The sequence below is a fragment of the Lycorma delicatula genome, chromosome 1 (assembly GCF_047948215.1).
Source record: "Lycorma delicatula isolate Av1 chromosome 1, ASM4794821v1, whole genome shotgun sequence".
Lineage (NCBI taxonomy): Eukaryota > Metazoa > Arthropoda > Insecta > Hemiptera > Fulgoridae > Lycorma > Lycorma delicatula.
Window position 1 is genome coordinate 242,147,764 of NC_134455.1, and position 11,452 is coordinate 242,159,215.

The following is an 11,452-nucleotide window of genomic DNA, read 5'->3' on the forward strand; positions in this document are numbered from 1 at the left end:
ACTCACTTATAACTTGATCATAATTTCAATTCTTATACAGATGAAGTACTTACATTCAATGATTTGCAGACAAAATACCACAATATTTAATTTAAATTTTAATCAGCACTAATCTCAAAGTAAATGCATGTAGCGTGTGTGAAAATGCCATGTCTGACAAGGTTTCAAATCCAGGACCTCCGGATGAAAGGTCGAGACACTACAACTTGTGCCACGGAGGCCAGCAGAACAGAATAAACTAATTATCAATAATTTTTTTACCATTTCTGAAAAAATAATATAAAAAGTACTCTCTCACTATTAGCTGTTGCCAACATCAATCTTATCTCACTTTATTTTCGAATTTGTACACATTTTTTACAGTAAGCATGTATAACAGATAAGAATGAAATGATTTTATTAAACAAATAATTTAATAAAAAAGATTTGTTCCGTCTTGTTAATAACATATCACTAAGTTAAGCACATTTCTATTATTTCTCGGAAAAATGAAATTGATACAACAGCAAAATTCAAATCTATATATAAAGCTGGACTTTTGCCTAATGTCTTTTCTAACATTTAAATCTCAGCATGAAATCAAAAAAATGCTACTAGCTGAACCAAGTTATCGAACTAACCCGCTATTATTTTCCACACTCCTTATACTCTCTATACATAACCCATATTGTTCAACTGATTTTAGTTTCAATTTAAGCAACTCTTAATGGAACTGACACATGGTAAAAGAACCTTTTTTCAAATCAACAAAACATAATACACAATTCACTGAATAACAGCTGGTATGATGAATGAGATAAAACAACCATATAAAAAGTTACCTTTAAAACGAGTAAAAAAAGTGATCAAATTAACTATGTTTTAAGTAAATTATGTGTTTTAAGTAAGTATGGTGGTATATTTAAAAAACTAGATTATATCTAAGATTTCAGAGTTGTAAACATCAAAAAATAACTTGCAACAATTAGGTCACTTGACTAATCTCAATCCCTAGAGAATACACAAAATTCTATGGATAAATAATATGTAGCTTCAAACTATGAACACATAAAACCAAAACATACCGTAAGTCAACAATTGCAAACAACCACATATAACAGCAAATGATCCAACCCTACTAACATATATACCAACCTTGATATTTTAACCCATACAATAATAAAAAGAGCACTTTAAACGTAATGGGAAAAACGATCAATGATTTCATCAGCTAATTCAACAGAAGAAAAAGTACCATCAGTCACTAAACATTATTATCCCGTAAATGACAGAGAGTGCAAGTTTTAAATGCATAGTATTCAATTAGAATTGTTTTTTTCACTAAAAATTAGCACTTTCCTACAAATTAATTATAGCTTAGTTTTTATAATCTCTGGGACCACCGTTAGATATTACTTCAGAGGATTAGATGAATGACAATCTTTGTAGCGTGTGAAAATGCCATGCCTGACCAGGATTCAAACCTGGGAACTCCAGATAAAAGCTTAGTTCTCAAGTTATTTCAAGTGAACTTGTATGGTAATCCAAGTTCACTTGAATAGTATTAACATAACCTATAAATTCTTAAGTGAATAGCTACCAATACAACAACATATTGTGTAAATCTAAAAATAAATTCTAATTTGGACAAAAGAAAAGGATCAACTATACATTAATTTTTTAAATAATAATGAAAATCAGGCAGCTTTCCCCAATTAGACAATACCAAAACCAAAAATTAAACAGTTTGTTATCAAAAAATTATTGTAATTTTTTTAAGTATCCTCTATACAACTAAGTCTAATTTTACTATTAAAAAACTTACATCAAAAACACTGACTTTTATAGCAAAGGTTCGGCAGCTTTTAAATCTTAGAATTTATAATTATAAATTCAGTTCAATGAATACTTAAAATAAATCCAAGTATGTTACTTTGAAAAGGTTCTTCCAAAATCTGGTTGTCTGAAATTTTATCTTCGTGAAGGAAAATTACTTGGTATTTAATAAAAAGTACCTGAAGATTCAGTGGATTTCCCAATCAATTACTTTTTCTGCAATTGTACCTCTACACTGACATTACAACTTCATTAATCTAAAAAATTTTACGACTACAAAAGTACTTATCAGTATTCTCATAAAAGCAAAAGTATTCTCATAAAAAGAACTTGTTAAATATCGCATGGCCTCTCACAATTCTGTGAATTAGCATAAAATCATACATGTAATTAAATTAACTGCCTGCAGATTCAAAATTTTACTGTAAACAATATACAAAAATAAAATCTACAGTAAGCATTGATGGTGTGAATCAAAATATTATGAGAAAAACTACAATAATTACATTTTTTAAAGGATTTACAATGAAAGCAATTATGATTATGCTTTTCTAATCACAATAAATCAAATAAAAATGGGATTCTAAGGAAACTTACAAAAACATTTTGCCTCTTCGACAGCTTAAGCAAAAGTACAAAGCCAAGCATAGTATCTACCAAATTGGTAATAATCATTATTTTCATTCTCTCACTTCCTTTGCTTTCTGGTAGAATGAGGAAGCCAGACTTTTAAGCTAGGCTTTTTTACTGCATCAGATATAACTCAAAACTCCTCCTACGGTCAAAACACAAAACTGCTCATCCACCAAACCACACAAAATACAAAGGACATAGTAACTACAAGTCCCCACATGTCCTTAACATGGATCAGTGGGTATTTATCCAAAATCCAAAGAACAATGGGTTCTGTGAGAAAGATTTCTCATAAATCAATCTCTCACTATATTTGTTTGATCTCTGGTACTAATAGCATCAAAAGAAAGGGTCTTTTCCTTATACAAACTGCACAATAATAAGAATCCACACAAGGAGCATAGCTTTATAAGTCATCAAGGTAATGGATGCTCACTCATCTCACCCATCAACTCTTTACTCTCAAATTGTGAAATCAAGAAGTGTCATTGGGTCTCTAATTTTTTGATAACTAAAATCAAAAAATAGGACTTAATATCAATTAAAATAATTTTTTTTCAATGTGATATTTCATGAAACTATTTTCTGGGTGTAAACCCGGGTTTTTGGGCTGATAATTATAATGTGATATTTAGAGTAGACCTACTTTGAAGTTCATCTATTTCATTATCACTACCTTCTTTTTCACTATAATTGTCCAAGATAGCATTTTCTTGACCACTTTCTTCAAAATTATCAGGATCTTCATCAATATTATCAATTAAGTCATTTTCAATACCAAAATCAGTTAAAAAACTTCTAGAATGACTGATAGATGTATGCCGATCACAGAATACATAACCTCACATAGAGCCCAAAATTGAGTGTAAAAGGATCATTTTCAATCAATACTGAATATCGATATTAGATGGTTTTTACTATCTTACAATGTCAGTTTGTTTTTGAATCTCTGTGAATAGGCGCAGTTAGTTTAAAAATTATGATGTCTAACTGTATTTGATAAAGAGAGATAAGGGTTACGGAGTCTAGGATAATCTTTACTGAAAAAAAAACACATCATTGATGACCATTTGCAACAGTTCATATACATCTTGCAACAATTTGCTTTTCTTCCTAATAGTGCCTGAGCTCAGCCTACACTAAGAACGCTTATCCATCAACAAAATTAAGTAGCATTAAAGATACATAATGAAACCAAATTGTTCACACCCAGATCCCCACAGAATAGCTGCAATAATACCTATTACATACAATCAAATTATGTTTTTTAGAAACTAATAGAAAATAAAAGAAAAAAAGCATATAGCAAGCGTAAAAAAATTACATCTTATTCAACTAAACTCAACAGTTATCCAAATCAAAATCTTAACTAGTATTATAAAAAAAAGGCCTCCCTCCAAATAATTTCAGTAAAAATATTCACTTAAAATGCCTCTTTAGATAAAGGAAGATTTTATTTTTATTAATGATTCTTATACAGCTAGCTAATATCAAGGTTTTAATAGTTCATAATGGATGAAATACATAATGAAATAATTCTGAAATGTATTCTTTTGTTTATAATATACAACAGAAGAGATATGATTGAATATCTGTAATAAAATAATTATGTAACTTGAGATACCAACTAGACTTGAATCGACATTTATATTATCAAATGCTATTAATATTTGACTGCACATTAATAATAATAAAATATTCCATAATAAAATCAACTGAAATATTGGTAGAAAACTTAATACATTTGTACTTGTATTTTATAAAATGATGCAACTTCCTGAAAATATGTTATTCACTAAATAATCATTTATTGAAAACCTATTTATCATATTATCAATGAAGTTACTTTAAAATGAAAAAGTTATAGAATTTTATGTCTTAGTTATTCTATATTTACTACAGTTTCAAGTAAATGAATGTTAAACTGCACATTTGTTGTAATAAAATACAATCACTAAATCTCAATTCAAAATGTACAATACAAACAAAGGCTGAATGCAGTTCTTTATCATAACATATATAAAAAAATACATTTTTGAAGAGCATAGAGGAAAGAAAGATATAAATTACATTTTCCAGAGCAAGCAACAGTTTATAAAAAAAATGAATTAAAATGTACAATAAACTTCACTCGCCAATAAACTTTTAATACTATTTAAATCAATCCTTTAGGAAGTTATTAGAATTTTATGGGATCAAATAATTTTTGGCTTTTCTATAAATCATCTAACACATTTTAACAGGCAAGTACAAAGAATCCTTAAGTGTTCAAACTATAATCAAGTTTATAATCCATTTCTTATTCCAGCAAATTAACCATAAGAAAATCATATAACAAGATCACAGTAAAAATAACAGCAATCAACACATTACCCAAACTCATAAATGAGACATCTGAGAATCTTTTACATTTTAATAGTGTGAAGCACTATTACATAGTGGGCAGTCTAATATTAAATTACATAATAGATCATACTATATAACTTTTTCTTGATAATTTATACTCTTACTCCTTTAAAACTTATTCACATGTAGTTTATTTACTAGAAAAAACTATTAAAAATTATGTTTCATTCGAAAAGAAATCGGAAAGTAACCAATAAACAGTACTAAAACAGTAGCTCAATGAATACATTGAACTAAAAAATAAACAGATTTTCAAAACAAAACGGTCAGGAGAATATTTTTAATAACATTTCTTCTCGCGTATAAAAATATAGTTTTAAAAGTAAACGTTAATTGAATTTGTTAAGTAATTTTCACTCACTACTTCATAAAGCCTAAATAACTCACAAATTGAAACAATCTCAAAGTGTCAATTGCACAGAAATACAGACTATTAATATAAATATTCAAATTGCAAAAAAAATTTGATTTTTTTTTAATTATACGAACACACCATGCTGACCCTTTCAATAATTAAGATCCGTTAAACACATATATCGCCTAAAACTATTAAATTTCAATAGTCACGCGTTATGATTGAACACACTGCTCTACCAATACAAATTGTCTAAACATGCACTATAAAAAAATGTATATGGTTTTATACATGTCAACTTTATGTACATATACGAAAGTACTTTATATTTATAGGTGTCCAATAAAAATTGTTTAAAAAAATATATATATACAAATAATGAATGGACAGAATGGCGTGAACAGAAATAAATTTAAAAACGCATTAGATTTAATAACCTACAAATGATTAAACGGTCAAAAGCTGCAGAGACCGTCGGACAAAATAAAACGGTTATGTAAAACTTCCACTAAAACATGTGTTTAGAGCAGACAGAATGCGTCTTTTAAACAAAGGGAAGCCGGTTAGGGCAGGCGCTGTACATAGCGCCATTTTCCAAGCCTACACCAAACCACGTTTTCCACACGCAAATAACTGTCACCTAGCAATATTACCAGACACATTAACCCCGTTAAATACATTCACAGTAACATAAAAACGGGCGTCTACTCACTAAACAAGAAGACTAAAACAGAAATAAAACTGTCAGTTTACCTTGGTCAATAAGTCGCATAGCATTCGGCCATTGTGCCGGATCCAACGACATCTTCTCCTTCAGCAATTCTCGTACATATTCACCGACCTTGCCGTCAGTCTGGCTTCCTTCCGCATTTTCGGATTCGTTCTTCATTTGAATATCTTCTTGCGATTCCGCACTATTTAAACTTTGTTGGACAGCTTGGCTGCCGTTAGACGAAGCCAGTCTTTGCGCCATTTGCAGCAACGAACGTACAAGAAATGAGATAGTCCTATGCTCACCTGGAAGCTGCTTCAGTTGCAATGCATGACGGGATGAATTTCTGCGAGTTGATTGTAGGACTACTCGCTAGATAGCACACATGTAATTGCGCATGTCAGTTTACTGCAAAAGTCAATAAAAACTTTTCAAATGCCAATTAAGAATAAATCTACAGAATAATTATTGAAACCCATTCCTTTCTGAAATTAATCAGGGTTTATTAAGCAGCTTTAAGAACATATAATTCCAAACGAAATAAAAGCACACTATTTTCAACTTAATTTGTATTTAAACCTCTACATATTAATTTCAATAGGAATTACAAAAAATGGCTCAAAGAATGTGCAATAATTAAAAAATAAAACATTAATTTTTTTTGATGGACTGAAATAAATAAATTAAAAAAGAAATAAATTGGTTGTAATATATTAATCATCGAGAATTTATAACCACACCTTAACAGAAATAATAACAGTATTTAAAAGCACAGTTGCTGTAATTAACTAATAAAAACAGTTACCATTGTTTTAAAAATACATGATGAAACAAGAAAAACAAAAATGATCTCTAAACAGTGATCAATGATTTAAAAAATTATTAAACAATGTTACTGAAAAATATAGTAATAATAACTTGGTTATGTTTTTAATTTTTGTTATTAATTATGTTGCATTCATTGTTTAAATAACGTAAGTGTCAACAAACATTTGAATGTTTGATTTCAAAATTTACAAGAGGATTGCACATACTACATGCTCATAAGACTTAGGCTGGTAATCAAAGAACCAGTTTTACTATAACATAATATGTTCATATGCACTGACATTTAATTTACTAAGCCATGGTAGTATTTCTTCAGGTTTGAAATATATTGTAAATGAAACAGAAGAAAGTAATACAATTAATGAAGTGAATGTATAGTATAGTCTTAGGGTCATGTGTACTCATTATAAATCATGACAGGGGTGTATCCAGCTCAAAATAGAAGGGGGACAGCTTTCTGAATTTAACTTCTTTCATAGGAATAGGTAGTCCATAAGTGGCAGGAACTGTGTTATAATACACAATAACAAAAGGAAGAATAAAATATTAATCAAAAAAAAAACTAATTTTACAACAATAGTTTTCAAAGATTAGGTGCAAATTGTCTATCTAAAGCTTCAATTAATATCTCCTTGTTAGCAAAAACCCATTGACAGTGAATGCTTAACATAGCTAACTCATTTAACTTGTTTTCACCAATGGTGCTTCTTAGCCATGTTTTAATTCAACAAAGGGAGCTTAAATGAATGCTTGATAGTACTTTTACAGGATTGTGAAACCAATATCAGCAGAACTTTTCTAATAGTCAGGAAATATGATTTGCTCTTTTTTAAAACCTCAATTATGTTTGGCACTTCTTGTACCTCATTCCACATTTTGAACCATAATTCCCTTTTTCCTTCAATGCCTTCTAAATAGCAAAAAGTTGGACAGTTGTACAAGATGAAGTACTTTAACTACATTTCTCCAATGAAACACCCTTTCATGTTACTCGGATGGAAATCTATCAATAAAAATGCAGGCAATTTATCGGCAGAAAATCTGACTTCTAAAGATGATATGATGCGCACATGCACATCAGCAAGTAAGGAATTATTCAAGACCTTCACCAAAATTCAGATGGAATTTTGGCTGTATGATTGCTTCTATTCTTCTGTCAGCTACCAATGCAAGGGACAGTTATATCAACATTCAAACACATTAAAATATCACCTGCTTCTTTTAAAACGGCAGTTGTAACGAACTTCCTGCTGAACTCGTAGCATGTCAATGAATGTACTGGTGGCTTTGACCGTGTTAAGTATCTTTAATTAAAGAGCATTTTCGACAGGTTCCTGTATTGCAGAATACTTAACAGTTAATACTGCTAACAATAAATGAAGATCTGCACGCCATTGCATGCATTTGATAAGCATTTTTTTCTTGTTGCTACATTTCCCTCTTCGGCTAAGATCTCTAATGCATTAACAATATCAATGAAGTGATCTTGTATTTCTCTGAACATCTATCTAGTCTCACAAAATTTAAGAATGATAGAAATAATCTTGCGTTGTAAAACAGACTTGTGAAAAAGCCGATTATCTCCTTGAGTTCCAACACAGTTTCGAATTTCTGGGATAACATAAAGTCATTCACAACAAGGTATGAGAAGTGCAATCGAAGTAGAAGATTTTTTAAACTTTTGTGTTAAGACTGCCTGCACATCTCCTTCTTCCCAGACATAGTGCAACATCTGTTGAAGCCTAACCCAAAACACTTATCAGGGATAGGTTTAAGTTTGTCACAAAATCTTTAATGGCTTTGACAATACTCACATCATTAAGTACTTCAAGCTCTGCAATACCTAAAGATTCTTCTTTGATTTCGTTAGCCTTTTCATTGAAGAAACATAATCCAATTGACAGCTGTTCTTTGCCTAAAATATTTGTTTCAGACAAATTTGTCAGCCAAGATACTGTAATGCGATTTCATCATCATAAGTTTTTTAACCCTTGTGATGATGTGTTCCTTAATTGTAGTGCCCATAGATCAATTATTAAATTTTGAATAATAGATGATCAGTATGACTTGTTTTTCAGTTCGTTCTTACAACGGTCTTTTAGTTGTGAACCACCTGCATAAACTGCATAAGTCGATAAATACACCTTCATCCAAATGTTTGCCTCAGAGGTAAATCATGTGTGCTAGAAAAAATTACACAGGAAACAACTGAGGGCGGTACTTTTTTGTTTTTCATACAATAGCCGCCACGTAACAACAAGCTTAGATGATCAGTCCACACATCACTGCTATACTATTGCTCTCTGAAACTTTGGTATACCAAAGTTAGTCATCTCTTGGTAGCATAAACATGATGCATGATACATTGTGTAGCAATCGTTGCCGCTCCAAGCTCACCATTACTTAGTGGGGATTGTACATTGCAAGATAAATAAAAGAATATAAACGTCAAAGAAGACTACTTACAAAAAAATTTCTAATATCCATTCCTTATAATAAAGTAGATGGCAGGGGGCCGGCACTAAAAAGCAAACTTTACAGTTGAAAAAAATTAATACGCTACTTACATTTTTGTTTAAAAGTAACAACTACATTGGCTCTAACCAAAAATGAGTGCGTTCTCATGTATTATTGGTAAATAGCTTCTGGAATACTGCTCTGGTTTCGTGAAATAATCGAGAGTGACAAGACTATTCTAGAAAACTCTTCTTGCTGCAAGAAAGATGGTGACGGCATGCAACAACAGTTCTTAAATCTTCTCACAGATGATGTGAGTGACTATTTTCTGACTAGTTTCTTTCAAAATGATTCATTTAAAATTTTTCAAAAATTTTTTTATTTTTTTTTTGTTTTATTATTTTTTTTAAATTTCTTCCACCTTAGAAGGAGGGCAGCTATCCCCCCTTGCACCGGATACATTAATACGATAATATTAAATATGTTTATTTTTATTTATTAGTGTTTAAGTTTATTTAAACGAAAAAAAAATCTGATCTTTTATAACTGTGGGTGATAAACATCAGTATAGTACCTACCAGAGATACATCAGTATAATTTAGCTACTGATCATAAAAGACTGATAAAAACTTCAGTCACATTATTCATCAGTATAAAAATGTAAAAAAATTCTGTTGCAGTAAATGCATCAGAAGGCCAAATATCCGGTTTTAGTTAATAAAGAAAGTACAATGCACTGCTGTAATGATTTTTAGAATAATATTGCTTTCAATGTTTTTTTTATATTTCATGTTATGTTAGTATCATGTGTTCTTTTATAATACTGTGTATTGTTCCAACAAAAACATACTTGTATATTTGTGCTTTTTCTTCCACCTTTACACATAGTTGTTAAGTTACACTTACACAAGTTAATACACAACGTTTCACTTAGAATTCGCTAAGCTTCCTCAGGTGACAATACACATTCATACACACGACATACAAAAATCTCTTGCATACTAAGAATTTAACTAGTCTACCCATTCTAGATAACAGTATTTTATCTCCAACCTTGTAATAAATTTCCCTACTCATAACTGACTCATCTTATCTTTAGATAATTATCTCTTTATATAACCTGATTGCTATTCCTGTGTATTAAAATCATTACAATGTACATATTTTTTTCAAAATTTACAAACATTGAAAATTATTTTCCTTAAAACTAAAATCTGGGCTGATGCTTCTAGTATGCTTGAGTGGGATCATTAGGGCTGGAGAGAGTGGGCTATTCCACACTCCCAACCAATTCGTCAGTAACACTCACAATGTCGGAGCAACAGCTTTTGTAGTAATTTTTTACTGTTTAAAACTCAATTTCTCAAATATGGTTACCACTGATGTATTAATAAATTATTAAATATTATCAAAAAGTACAGATCCAGCTTACCAGCAATTAATTTTGAACTTCTCAAGATCTTTCAGTCCTTAGACCATCATCAGGAAATTAAAATATTATTATAAAATAAAGTTAAAAAATTAAAATATTAAGCAGTCATGTCTGACTGCTAGTTATCAGTATACTGATTGAAATTTACAGTGTAATCTGGTGGAATAAAATAAAATCAACGGGAAAAATGTTGCATGAATGATATTTTATTTGAATTATTATCTCTTTCTTTATATCTATATTTAGGGCGTGTTTAAATAATTTAGCATCTAAAAAATTTTTGCTCATTAATTAGATATTTTTGTTTATGTAAATGTGATATTTTTCTAAATTAGATGTATTATAATTATAAGAAATGTCTAAAATTTTCATAAAAGTAGTTGGGTTTTATATATATACATACCCAAATACTGTATGTGTATGTGTGTGTATACACACACACACATACATATAATATACGAGGTCTCATCAGAAAATAACCAAACTTTATTTTTTTAATCTTTATTATTATGGATTATTGCCTTGACTGAAATGCCAAGAAACCTGAATTTTAAAAGATTAGAAAATAAACACAGAGAAAGATTGTTTTTCATGTTTGCAACCACTGAGAATATCTAAGGCTGTCTGGAAGCATAAATGCATATTACATATTAGCTCAAACTTTCCAATTAATTTTCTTGGAGTTTCATATAGAAATCCTTTGAATATCCGAATGACATCAAGCTTCATGTTATTATCCTATAACAATTAAATACTAACTAATGATTTTGGCAAAAAAAAATCATCAAATTGTCTGAGTAAATATGTAATATTC

The 11,452-nt window shown here is 29.9% G+C and overlaps 1 protein-coding gene across 8 annotated transcripts in view; it reads right to left on the minus strand.

Moving 5' to 3' along the window:
* Positions 1–6,237, minus strand: part of LOC142329928 (KH domain-containing, RNA-binding, signal transduction-associated protein 3-like) — a 267,918-nt gene extending 261,681 nt beyond the window's left edge. For all 8 annotated transcript variants that reach the window (XR_012757626.1, XM_075374943.1, XM_075374918.1 and 5 more), the window contains exon 1: positions 5,963–6,237. Coding sequence is in view for 7 of the 8 variants with exons in the window: in XM_075374943.1 (XP_075231058.1) it covers positions 5,963–6,182 (220 nt within the window). In the remaining variant the exon portion in view is untranslated. The remainder of the gene's footprint in view (positions 1–5,962) is intronic.
* Between the last annotated feature and the right edge of the window lie 5,215 nt (positions 6,238–11,452).